This window comes from Nothobranchius furzeri, chromosome 12 (genome assembly GCF_043380555.1).
Source record: "Nothobranchius furzeri strain GRZ-AD chromosome 12, NfurGRZ-RIMD1, whole genome shotgun sequence".
Classification (NCBI taxonomy): domain Eukaryota; kingdom Metazoa; phylum Chordata; class Actinopteri; order Cyprinodontiformes; family Nothobranchiidae; genus Nothobranchius; species Nothobranchius furzeri.
This window is the reverse complement of record NC_091752.1, coordinates 20,527,091-20,540,634: the sequence shown is the minus strand read 5'-3', so window position 1 is coordinate 20,540,634 and position 13,544 is coordinate 20,527,091. Positions and strand designations below refer to the sequence as shown.

Sequence of the window (13,544 nt, the reverse complement as noted above, 5' to 3'; positions counted from 1 at the left end):
CATATTGAAATCTCCACCTAATATAAGATTGTTTGTGGAGTATTTGTGTGATAGTTCTTTTAGGTGACTGGTAATTTCAGTAAATAAAAGTTTGTTCTGAGCTACATTGTTGTAACCATAAACATTACATAAAATCAAAAAGCTATTATCCACTTTTAGAGCACAAACTAGCCAATGGCCCAGACTGTCTTTCCTATGAGATTCAATTTTTTTACGAACGTTTTTAAATAGTAAGGCTACCTACCCCAGCTGATTTGTTAGTACCATGACAAAGAAATATTCTTTCCCCCCACTGACTAGACCAAAAATTTTCATCTGGCTCCACAGAGTGTGTTTCTTGTAGCAGTATACAGCTCGCATTTACATTTTTACAGAACAAAAATATTGATTTTCTTTTAACACTGTCTCTTAAGCCCCTGGTATTTAAAGACACACAGTTAAAATCTGAACTAAGGAATGACATAAAAGGGAAGTGAGAAAGCAAAATAGAAAGGTTGGCTGTACTTCAAGTACCCAGATAAAAGTAGAACTCTGTAAAATTGGGAGCACTTAATCCCTTAAAACTGAATTCACAAAGTGCAAACGACCTCTATGAAAAATCATTATAGTAACGTACCAAATAGGTAAAATAAACAGTAAGTATTGAACCTGCCTATTTAAAAACTTTTGGCAATCTTATAATTTGGTTAAAGAACATGGCCTAAATGTTATTGTTAGCAAAACATAATGTACTCATAGAGTGATATACTGACTGGTTATTTTCAATAGTTCGACAGTCACCCAGGGAATACCCGAACTCCGTTGATGTAACCGGTGTGCCCTTGGTAGTAGACGTTCTTCCCTTCAGCTCTGGCTCGTTCCATTTTGGACCAAACTGCAGCTCTTGCCTCCCGGTCTATTTTGCAGAAATCTTGCTTGAAGTAGACGCCCAGCTCCTTGCACACCTGGGAATCCTTGGTCAGTTTCCAGAAAGCGTCTCTGTAGTGCCTCATGGTGAACGGAACTATTATTTGTCGGTGTCCACCCGCTTCTTTTTTCCCTAGACGATGGACAGTATCCACTGCGTTGCCCAGAGAGGAGTCCCAATGTGGCGCGATCTTAGCCAAGATGCCAAAAACTTCTTTGCTGGTATCTTCGTCATTTTTTTCTTTCCAGCGTTGGATTTTCAAGTTCCAGCGACGCATATATCGTTCCAGCTCCAACATTCTCTCTTTCAGCTCTGCGTTTTCTTTAAGAGCAGGAATGTCTTTTTCCAACCCAGACAGTTTAGCCTTACAGTCTTTTATATCGGCTGCGTTCATTTCAGCTAGCTTGGCAATGTTAGCCACCATTATCATGTTGTTATTTAGCTGCACACCGAAGTAATCGATCTTGTTTGTTAGCTTGTTACTGGCTTCTATTATGGAGCTGCCGGTTTCCACGCTTTGGGATACAGTACCTTTGCTAGGTGGTGGGGGTGCTTTGGTGGGCGTAGGTGGAGTTTTTTTTTTTTTGACTGACGGTGTTGAAGTCTCCATTGCATATTCGTGGTCAGAGGATGCGGAGCTCTTGGAGGCTACCGCTGATTTAGCTGAAGTTTCTGCTTTTTCCCGCGTCATCTTCTTCTCCTTTAAATGGCAGATTGGGTCCGTTCAAAAGGTTTTAAGAGGTGAATCTAGTCCTTAAAATTTATAGGCAAAAACAGCAACCTATTTGGTATTCAAAAGTAGAGGTCCAAACAAGTTCACCGGGATTAGTGTACGACGGCTGAAAAAGGGTTGCCTGCCCGGACAGCCATCTTGCCGCTCTCTCCGAGAGGAGGGTTCTGTCAGAGCTGTAGAAAGAGGGAGTTACGACCGTCTTTGAACTCACCGACTCGCGGTCACGTGGTTCATGGAGCTCTCAGTTCCAAGCATCCCAGCGCCGTAAGTCAGTTTGAACGGCGTATGGTGGGACAAATCACAAAAATTTAATATAATCATATTTCCCCTGGCGATTTGTGGTAATTATTGAATAATATTATATATTATGTCCTAACTCCTTTACAAAGTAGCCTATTTATATTTTTCCGAGCATTTGTAGGAAGACAAACACCCGTGACTGTTCTACATTACAGGAACATGACAGTCCTAACACACTGTAGAACACATTTAGACCACATACATTACTATAATATACTATAGCAATAAATTTGATGTAGTAATGCAACACACTGCTCTAATATAAGCATATTTAATAACTTTAAGTCCTACAAGCCCTAAACTCGAGTTGTAATATCCATTTTAAAGTGTTTATTGAAAGCTAGAATTCTGCTCCGGCTTACCTTGAAGAAAATATGAGGTTGTTTATGCTTTGAATGATGATCTATTATGTTCAGTAGAATACATTTTACAATCATTACTTTATATTTTTATCTGAAGACAGTACATGCATCTATAACCCAGTTTATCTGGCTTCTATAGCAACTAATTACAAAGAAAACTTCAGTAAAACTGTATGGTTCATCACAGTAGATAAAAAAAGTGTTATTTGTGAAAAAATGAACACCAAACTTGTACAACATGTATAATAGCATTTTTAATAAAGCATTTTACCAACATTATGTTTAGTCATTATATATGCACAAATAAGCTGATTCATTAATTATGAGCAATGTACTCAAGACCTAATGAAACTCTTTTGAATAACTTTATTTTTATGATTATTAAAATAAAATGTGTCCGTGGGTTGAAATTTGAAGTCACAAATTTTAGGGTTGGATAAAATTTTAAAATGTAATTTTACATCTCTATATTTTTGGTTTAGTTCAATATTTCTATATGTACAGAAATAGTATTTTAATAATACCTTTATAGGTTGATTATCTTACCATGGTTGGCTGCGCTGCATATAGATGTAGCCATCGGTCTGAGGGAGGAATCAGAATTACGGCTTACCCAAAGACGCAGAGAGAAGAAGAAAATGGTTGGCTCAAGTCAGCAGGAGCAACCTCACCATGACCAGAGATCACAACAAAAAGCTGTGTGCAGTGAGGTTAATGTGCACTCTCAAATGTTTTCTATCAAGGCTCTACATGTTCTGCTCTCACTGCACAAGGCTGCAATAAAAATGTTAAATGTGGCAGGAAATAAACTAATACACCACTCTACATGCTCATTTTGAGGAGGGACAGTTTACTAAGCTTAGGCAAGGCCGTGAACCAAGGAGGAGGGAGGATCCCACAGTGAAGTACAACAGAACCACTGCATGTTGATCCACTGACCAGTGACCACACATGTTGTACTCAAGTAAACTGTGGTATGAATCTTTAGAAATATTAGACATTTGTATTTATTTTATTTTTAAATTATTCTTTATTCTTACAGTGCCATTATAAATTCAGAGAATGAGGAAAGCAGCAGCAGCAGTGAGGCAAATGAGATGAGGGAAAGTGAGAGGGGACATGAGATGGTATCAGGAGAGAGGGACATCCCAGGAAACCATGAGGAGCCGGCGTCAGGGCCAGGAGGAGAAAGGAACAGGCTATGCAACCAGGGAACTCAGCTGGAAAACCTGAGGGAGGAAACAGAAAGTCAAAAAGGCATGAAAAACACAAGAGGCATTAAATGGAGTAAACAGACAATCAAAAAGGCCGTACAGCTCTGTTTTTCAGTGGGTTCAACAGGCTACAGGTTTCTTCAGGACATGAGTATCCCTCTGCCTGATGTTAGAACCCTGCACAGACAAATGCAGGCCATTAAGCTGGAACCAGGTGTGTTAGGAGAGGTTTCTGACATACTCAGTTTGAAGGTTAAAAATCTGACAGAGATGGAAAGAGAGTGTTTGCTTACTGTGGATGAGATGGCAATCACTCCAGGCGTGCATCACTCCATCACAGACCCAACTGGGATTTGCCACCACCGTTGTTCCTGGTCAGCTCTCCACTCAGCCACTATGAAAACAAGAAGATGGACACACAACACAGTTTAACCTTTAATGGTTACATAAGATTTTTGTTTTAGTAACTCTTTGACATTTATTTATTGATAGTTATGTTATTGTTACTTGTACATTGATTTTTTTATTTTGGAAGTCTGCTAGGTAAAAACCGAAAGTTTCGTGTTTCTGAATGAATGTTTGATGTTACAAAATGAGTAGTAAATGTACAAAATAAAAGATTGATTTTACAAAATAAAAATACATGTACAAAATGAGGAACAGATGTGGACGGTGCTTCTCAACTCGCCACAACCCCCCGTGTTTACGGCAGTACTGGAACAACCAGTTGCACAAGCACCGCAGTCCCTCCTGCTGTACCCATCACTACCAACCCAACCCAAATCAAATCAAATCAATTCGCTTTTATTGTCACGTCACATGTGCAGGTACACTGGTACAGTACATGCGAGTGAAATTCTTGTGTGCGAGCTTCACAGCAACAGTTGTGCAAAATACAATAACGTAAAAACAAGCAAAATATAAAAATGGCTAATCTAAGTAATAATATAAATAGTATGTAAGGTATATACATTCCTAAATGTGTGTGCTAAGTATTTTATTTTTTATTTTTCTACGTGTGTGCATGTGAGTGTGTGTATAGTGTGTATATACATATTTAACCAATGAATAAAGTAAACAATAAGATAAGAGATATAAATATACAGTGGTTGGTATGTGCAAAACAGTGGCATTAATGTACAGTATGGAGCGTGTAATGTTGGAGTTTCAGTAGTGAGGGTGAGGTGTCTGCGAAGTGTTCAGCAGTCTGATGGCCTGATGGAAAAAGCTGTCTCTCAGTCTGCTGGTTCTGGACCGGATGCTGCAGAACCTCCTTCCTGATGGAAGTAGTCTGAACAGTTTATGGCTGGGGTGATTTGAGTCCTTGATGATCCTCCCCACTTTCCTCAGGCACCGCTTCCTGTAAATGTCTTGGAGGGAGGGAAGCTCACCTCCAATAATCCTTTCTGCACACCGCACTACTCTCTGGAGAGCTTTGCGGTTGTAAGCGGTGCTGTTGCCATACCAGGTGGAGCTGCATCCAGTGAGGATGCTCTCAATGGCACAGCGATAGAAGGTCCTGAGGATGTGGCGGCTCACGCCAAATCTTTTCAGTCTCCTGAGAAAGAAGAGGCGATGCTGTGCCTTCTTCACTGTATTGTTCGTGTGCACTGACCACGTAAGATCCTCAGCCAGATGAACAACAGGAAACGGAAGCTGCTCACCCTCTCCACAGCGTCGCCGTTGATGGTGATGGGGGGTGTATTCCTCTGCACCTCCGGAAGTCCATTATCAACTCCTTTGTCTTTGTGACGTTGAGGGTGACACAGTTGTCCTGACACCAGTGGGTCAGGGCGCTGATCTCCTCCCTGTAGGCCGTCTCATCGTCGTTGGTGATGAGACCCACCACTGTGGTGTCGTCCACAAACTTCATGTTTTTTTTTTGTTTTGTTTTTTTGTTTTTTTTACCGTGTCCTGTCTGGCTGTGAAGCAAGCAGAATTGATGTCTGAATGCTGGTGACAAGCCTTACAGATTTATTCTCAGGTGGAGCATCAAAGCATTTGCTTTTAATGTCACGCCTGATACTTAAAACTTTATTGTTATTGTTGTTGAATGCTTTGTAATCCCGACCAGACACGGAGATAGAGGTGAAAGAGAAAGGAAAAGAAAAGGTGGGGAGAGGAGTGGGGGGGAGGGGTTCCAAAAAAATAAACAATAATGAACAAGAGTCTGCTTCTAGACCTGCAGAAAAAGACAAAAAAAAAACAAAAGGACACAAAAAAGGGACACAACAACAATACAACAAGATCTACCTATCACTGTGTCAACTTGATGAAAAAAAAATATATATATATATAAATATATATAAATATATATATATATATATATATATATATATATATATATATATATAATCAACATTGCTTAACTGAAGAATCACGATAATAAATCACAATGCATTAAGTGCCCACCATAGTCTTAAGACCTGTGTTTAACGTGCCCAAGCCCATACTTTTGAGAGCACCATGTGAGCACCTGTGTGTGTACACGCGCTTGTTTATGTAAGGTTTCTCTATAGGAGCGTCCAACAGAGAGTGTGAGGGACCACAGATCCGCCCCCCAAAGATGCGCAGGAGACAGGGGGAGCTCCAAGTCCCAGAGATCCAGGCGCTGCCCCAGAACGCAGGAACCCCAAGGAGACTGCAACCAGGAAGGCCCCCGCCCCCCTCGAGAGGCACAGAGGATCGCCCCCGGGGGCCACAACCAGCAGCCGGCAGAGTCCCTGGAGATATCAGCGGCAAGCCCACAGGCCCGCCCGCAGCCTCCCACCCCCTAGCCGGCCGAGCCCGGGACCCAGCGACCCGGGACCCAGGGGCGACCACCCCCGCCGGGGACCCAGCAGAGCCCAGGGACCCAGACCCCACCAGGCATTCACCGGGATCTATCAGGTAGACGCCAAAATCTTAAACCCCCAGACCCGGTTGCCACGAACACTCAGGCAGACCAAGGCACAAGCAAACTTCATGAGTACAGGAGAGGGCTCAGCGCACACCCCTGTGGAGCACCAGTGTTCAGTGTGACGGGGGATGAGGTGGTGCTGCCCAGTCTGACCACCTGGCGTCTGTCAGACAGAAAGTTAAGGATCCAGCTGCAGAGGGAGCTGCTCAGTCCTAGATCCTGCAGTTTCCTGTCCAGCTTCGATGGAACGATGGTGTTGAATGCTGAGCTGTAATCTACAAACAGCATTCTCACATACGTGTCCCTCTTCTCCAGGTGTGACAGGGCAGCATGGAGTGTCAGGGCTATGGCATCATCAGTGGACCTGTTGTGGCGGTATGCAAACTGTATAGGGTCCAGTGAATCGGGTAGTGCAGAGCAGATGAAGTTCCTGACCAACTTCTCGAAGCATTTGCTCACGATGGGGGTCAGGGCTACAGGTCGCCAGTGTAACGGAAACAAAGTGATGTAACTATCTAAAGTTGTATTTTAATACACTGTTAGTAGTTCACTTTTATAAACAGAAGAATAGGCTGTTTTTATCATCAGGGAGTTTAATTAAACACTCTGTATTGACTTTGAGACAAGAAAAGAGAGAGAGATGGGATCGTTTGAGAATCTTTAATTTCTGAATTATAAATTCTAAACAATCTACCAGGACTAACTCTGTGATGGATGAGAATGGATTTGGATGTTGTGTTGGTGCGCGTGTGTGTGTCTGGTTCAGATTCTCTAGGATGACGTAATCGAATCTGGTCGTCTTTGTTATGACTAGATATCACGAGGCTTATAAAGTGATGACATGAGCCGCTATTTTGCCGTGTACGTACCCAGTGAGGGTCTCCCAGGTAGATCAGGAAATGCCAGGTCTGGAAACCTCGGATGTACGATGGAGCTGTCGATGCAGCGATCACAACGTTTCAAAGCCCGTCTGGAGGGTCGACCCCGGTACCGTTCAGCGGCGTCAGCAGGTGCTCTTATTTTGAAAGGACATCGTCTGGTTGTTAAACGACGAAAATCTCCCGTTTCACAGTTCTTAGTTTAAAGAAGAAAACACATCTGGACAGGCTGCGCTTTTCTTTAGGATGATGGTGAATAGAACTGAAGTCAAGATGGAACTGACTTAAAATGGCGTTGCCTTGTTTTATATCTCTGAATTGTTGATAAGTTGGAGTAAAGTGGATTGGACACTTGAAGTCAACACCAGATTCTCCTGCGGCAGCCGAAAGCTCTGATTGGTTGGAACAATGTGTCATGCGTTTCTATGGAGATGAGGATCAGTATGTCTGTGCCGTAGTCCTGGTTTCATTAAACATAATTCATGACATATTTATTTCACAGATCATTCACTTGATTATTGTTGATCAACATCTGTTTTGCTTAATAATTTTAATCACAAATAAAGTACTTTGATTAAGTAAAGCTTCTTCTTCTCCTTCGGACTCTTCTCCTGGAATGTAAACAGTCTGAGGAACACCCGACCTTGGTTTTTCTACACTGTGTTATTGTGCCCAGGGGGCAGCTGTATGTAGTTGAAAACAATGAACTTCATAACCTTACACCAGTCATTCAATGAGGAGATGGTGGAGGATTTGGGTACAGGGACAATGGTGGCCATTTTGAAGCAGGCTGGGACTACAGACAGAGAAAGGGAAAGGTTGAAGATGTGTGTAAACACTCCAGCCAGCTGAGCCGCGCAAGACCTGAGGACGCGGCCGGGAATCCCGTCCGGACCAGTAGCTTTGCATGCGTTCACCCTCGTGAAGCACCTCCGAACATCCTCCTCAGACACAGTGTGCGCACTGACGTCATCCGCGGTGCGCTCACTGTCCGGTCTCATGGTGTTCGCTGTGTCGAATCTGGCATAGAATGCCTCACACAGAGAGGCTGTGGTCTGCAGTATTCCGGTTTTACCTCTAAAGTCTGTGATTGTGTTTAGTCCCTGCCACATACTCCGGGGGTTGTCAAACTGTTGCTCCACCCGTCTCTGTACTCACGTTTGGCTGCTTTGATCGTCTTCCGGAGTTGGTAATGTGCGTGTTTGTAGTCTGATGTGTTCACGGAGGCAAAGGCGGTGCTCCGCGTTGCCAGCGCCGCCAGCGCCGTTCGCACACCTCCATTAATCCAGGGTTTTTGATTTGGGAAGGATTTAACTGTTCTGGATGGGACAACATCTTCCACGCATTTTCTGATAAATCCGCAGACTGAGTCTGTGTACTCATCAATGTCTCTAGCAGCCGCGTGAAACATTTCCCAGTCCGCGTTATCAAAACAATCCTGCAGCGCAGACTCCGATTGGTCCGACCAACGATGCACCGCCCTCAGGGTTGGAGCTTACCGTTTCAGCTTCTGCCTGTAGGCAGGTATAAGCAGGATGGAGCGGTGATCTGATTGGCCGAATGGGGCGCGGGGGAGGGCTTTGTACGCATCTCAGAAAGAGGTGTAGCAGTGGTCGAGTAGCCGGTCTCCACGTGTATTGAAATGGATGTGTTGGTGTAGTTTTGGTGAGACTTTCTTCAGGTTACCCTTATTAAAGTCCTCGGTCGTAATAAACGCCGCCTCTGGGTGTACGGTTTCCTCATTGCTGATTGCGCTGTACAGTTCCCTGAGCGCTCGGTCAGTGTCGGCTTGTGGGGGAATGAAAACAGCCGTAATAATAACCGCTGTGAATTCTCTCGGTAGCCAGAATGGCCGGCACTTAATCATCAGGTACTCCAGGTCCGGAGAGCAGAAGGATTTGACCGGGTGCACGTTTGCATAATCACACCAGCTGTTGTTGATCATGAAACACACACCGCCACCTCTGCTTTTCCCAGTAAGCTCCTGTGACCTATCCGCGCAGTGCACGGAGAACCCCGGTAGTTGTACTGCGGTGTCCGGTACTTTGTCCGATAGCCAGGTTTCTATGAGGCAGATCGCACAGCAGTCCCGCATCTCTCGCTGGAATGAGATCCGAGCCCGAAGCTCGCACAGCTTGTTTTCCAGGGACTGCACATTAGCCAGTAGTAAACTGGGTAATGGTGGTCTGTTAGTGCGCCGTCTCAGTCGAACCAGAACGCCAGATCTTCTCCCTCTGCGTCGGCGCTTGCGGCCTCCACAGGCCCATAACAAAGGCGTCTCAGGTGAGATGAATGTGGGATCTGCAAACGGCGGGTCCGTGATGAAAACCCTGGACTCCGGAAAGTAATGAGAAAATCCGTCTTTTATGTCCAGTAAGGTTTGTCGGTCGTACACAAGGATACATGTGCTACTCGTGAAAAAATAAAGAAAAAGAAAAAGTAGTAAACACAAAAAACAGCTGTTGCTTGGTGGAGCTCGCGACGAGGCAGCCATACTCGGCGCCATCTTGTCGGAATGTGTCACCCACAGGCCTGAGCAGTAGGGCACCGTCCCAACCCACCGCTCTTGTTTTCCCCAAGTGCCATTTTGGGGAGAACATGCGCTCATTTTACCCTGCCTGGTATCGTGAGAGACCTTGGCTGGAATACTCAGTAAAGCTGAATGCGTGCTTTTGTTTCCCATGTCGTAAGTTTGGGGGGAAGAACAATGATAGGGGTTTGGTTTTCACAAAACAAGGATTTAATAATTGGAAAACAGCACTGGAAAATTACAAGGGATTCACAAAGCATGCTTCAAGGTATAAGCCATTTTGGGATTCATGGATTATATCACTAATTCCATATTTTAGTCGTCTGACTATTACTGATGCTAGAATTTTGTAATCGTTGTTAAATAAAGTAATGCCACGCCAATTGGCCTCACTTGTGGGGGCTTGAGCTAGATGCTTGAATTTTGTCTTCAAGTACCATAATGCAATTCGTGAGTGACGCGCATGCAGGCGGGAGACGTCATTTGGAATTCTACGATGTCCAAGGAAGATCCCGCCTTTCTCGTCTCTGATTGGCTAGAAATGCCCTACTACGATTGGTTATTTCATTTAGCAGCAAACTGGCTGTCCTCGCTAAGTGCTGACTGTGACCTGCCTCCAGCAGAAAGCTGTTTTGTGGAGTTTAGTAAATAAAATGTGAACTTAGCGCTAGAATAAATATTCTGTCCTGGTTTGCAAAATATTTAATGTTTTATGTTGCATTAAAAAACTGAAATACGTAAAATGTGAATTTTAAACCTTGTTGCATTTATCTAACTGTTGGACTCTTGGCTCTGAAGCATATGTGCCTTACCTGGGTATGAAATTTAATAAATCTGCCCTATTCTGCCCAGCTGTGTGCATCAGGTCTGTTCTTTCTCTAGAATAATGAAAATTGGTGAAAAATAGGTCTAAATCATAATCAGCTTTAGCTTCATTTTTGATTAAATGATATACAGTACATTTAATCTGATGATGAGAGATGTGCTCTAACTTGTAAACAGCCTTAACCTATTAAAGCAGAATAGCCTAATAATGAAGTACTAAGATAACCCCAATAGAGCCAACAGATATAAAGTCAGTCTACAGTGTGATAAAATGCTACAAGAATTATTACAAGTTCACATTTGATGTTGTTCAGGCTCTTTTATGAAAGAAACTGAACCTGGTTTGTTGCTAAACAGGAAAGGATGTTTATTATAGCGATGAGTTCACATTTTCTTCAAATAACTCCTCGAGATCTGGCTGTAAACACAAAAACCTGCAGAGAGGGGAAACTGTTTACACGAAATAGCCAATCGTAGTAGAGCCCTTCCAGCCAATCAGAGGCGAGAAAGGTGGGACCTTCCTTGGACATCCTAGAATTCTAAATGAGGCAGGCGGGAGACGGATTTGCATCAGCAACGGCGAGATTTTCGGCTTTGTTATTTCAAATGCAGTTCGTGAACAAAGGTCACTATTCAGAACATGAAAAAAACAACGGAAAATCACGACTTTGCGAGGTAAGATAACAAAGACCACGTTGCCAGCCACCTAGCTAAAGAACTTCCTGAAACAGACTTGCTCCTACCTAGCAATCGTTTGTTTTTAATGTATTTGTCCTGCCGTTGAGACATATGTGTATTTTAAAGTTTGTGTCAAGGAGTCTTGCAATTAATGTTTTAAGACAAATGTTGTGGTGCAATTGTGTGTTTTATTGCTAAATATTACCATCGTGCACTCAATCGTTTCTCATCTTTTCCTGCTTGCTAACGTTAGCTAGCTAATCAATTCCATCCAACCGCTAGCAAAACATGGCTTTCGATTTTTCTGCAGTTTTGTGTCTTATTTTCGTCAAAGTAACAACACCATGTGTCAGTGTAAACACATTAAACTCTTAAAATGTCAGCTGCTGTTATCAGCTCGCGTATCATTCCGTGATTTATAGTTTTTTTTTAACAAAATGCCGAGTTGTTTCACATTTGTTAGCTGAAGCTAACAAGTCAGGTCAAGTATTCTTTATTCCAGACTTGGTCAAATTCACAGAAGTAGAAAAAAACACCTAGTATAGATAAGATTAAATGAAATAAGTACATATGACGCTAAAGCACAAGAGACAAAATAATCATGAAAATAAAAACAAGAGACAATAATAGCAGTAGTACTAACATATGATGTGTTAGTCGAGTTTTTCTTCGTAATGAAACTGATTCTGTGATTTTCCTGCAGAACTCTTGCAGAGAAGCATTCTTCGAGGAAGGGTGAGTCGAAACATCGTCGAGTCACGCCATTACTGTGTTCTGTTAGGCAAAACACATGTGACGCTGTTGCTGTCGGTTATTGTTCATAATTGTCAAAAACGTTATTACATACTCTGTTATTACATAATAAATAGGAGATCTTGAGGTTACTGGTGTCAAAAGCTTCTAACTCACTTTGTACAGTTTAACAAAACATTTCAGATTTTGTTTGTGTGGCATCAGGGATTGCAGTAGTTGCCAGTAGCACACATGGCCACCTGGGGAGTTACACCCCAGGAAATAAAGACACACAGGTCCACTCTACAGATCAGGCAGGAGACGTGGTCTGACCAATAACATGCTTTTTATTAAAATATAAAAGAGACTAAATTAACCTGAATAGGCTGAAGCTTACCAGGGTCTAATTCAGCCTACCAAAAAAATACACACCCAGTGCCATGCATCCAGGAGGTGCACGGTGAAGGAACACACACACACGTGGAAAACTCCCGCCACCAAGGCCAATGGTACCCCACTGGGATCAAACAGCCTGCAAAAAAAGAAAGAAACTGTTAAAAACAAAACCAACAAGCAGTTGGCTAAACAAATTATAAAAAGATGGACAGCCTGCTAGCTCACCAGCCAGGAGTTGCAGGCTGTCTGAAATAAGTTAAAAAAAATTTCAATTATTTATTTAAAAGAGCAATCAGTCTTGCTCAGATGTGTGCCAGACGTGCACCACGCACAAAGAGCTAAACAGCTCGAAAGTTCTTACTGCTGGAGACACCGGAGAGGTGGTCCTCCTTGGACCTGAGTGGAGTCCCACTACAGTCTAGTCTAGGAGGTGATGTCGTTGGCCGCCGTGGATCCGATCTGGTATAGGTCAAGCGGGACCGGCCGCTGTCACATCCAAGCACCCGCACGCCAGGCGATGCCGGGAGCTCCTGTCCTCTACTTGTGGGAGCTGGGAACTAATCATAAAAATCCGGAGAAGCAAAACAGCAAAGTCTGCGGAGGTGCATACTCTAAAATGAGCCAAAAGCTAATTAAAATGAGCAGCTGAATGATGAAAAAAGCAGGGTACATACCTTAGACGTTGGTTTGCCCAACTGAGCCGGCGAAACACGGGTACGTCCCAGAGCTGACTGATCAGATACCAGCCACCACTAGAGCATTAATATGATTAACACAGACTCCCAAGTCGCTAACACCGAAGGGATAATTTTACTTATAGTTTGCGCTGAGTTCCAAGCACTGCCACATACTCGACCGGCTCGACATCCCGGTTGTAAACGCCAAGTTTAGTGAGAGGTGATCACCCAAGGGAACAAACCTGTCCTTATAACAGGGCGCCCTCAACAGGTGAATGGTTAAGCAGCATCCCCCAGCTGCAAACGATCACCCTGCTACATTTGGCTTTCAGTAACTTTGTGGGCATTTTGCATCTCAGTAACTGATATGTACTCAACCTTTTGGAGACATAGAATTTTTATACCATTTTATT

General features: G+C 43.3%; 1 protein-coding gene across 2 annotated transcripts in view; it reads left to right on the top strand.

The window, feature by feature from the left end:
• The first annotated feature begins 11,167 nt into the window (after nt 1-11,167).
• The window catches only part of slf2 (SMC5-SMC6 complex localization factor 2), a 36,462-nt gene continuing 34,085 nt past the window's right edge, over nt 11,168-13,544 (top strand). For both annotated transcript variants that reach the window (XM_015944364.3, XM_070542400.1), the window contains exons 1-2: nt 11,168-11,323; nt 12,030-12,061. In XM_015944364.3, coding sequence (XP_015799850.3) covers nt 11,289-11,323; nt 12,030-12,061 — 67 coding nt within the window. In that variant the 5' untranslated portion in view covers nt 11,168-11,288. The remainder of the gene's footprint in view (nt 11,324-12,029; nt 12,062-13,544) is intronic.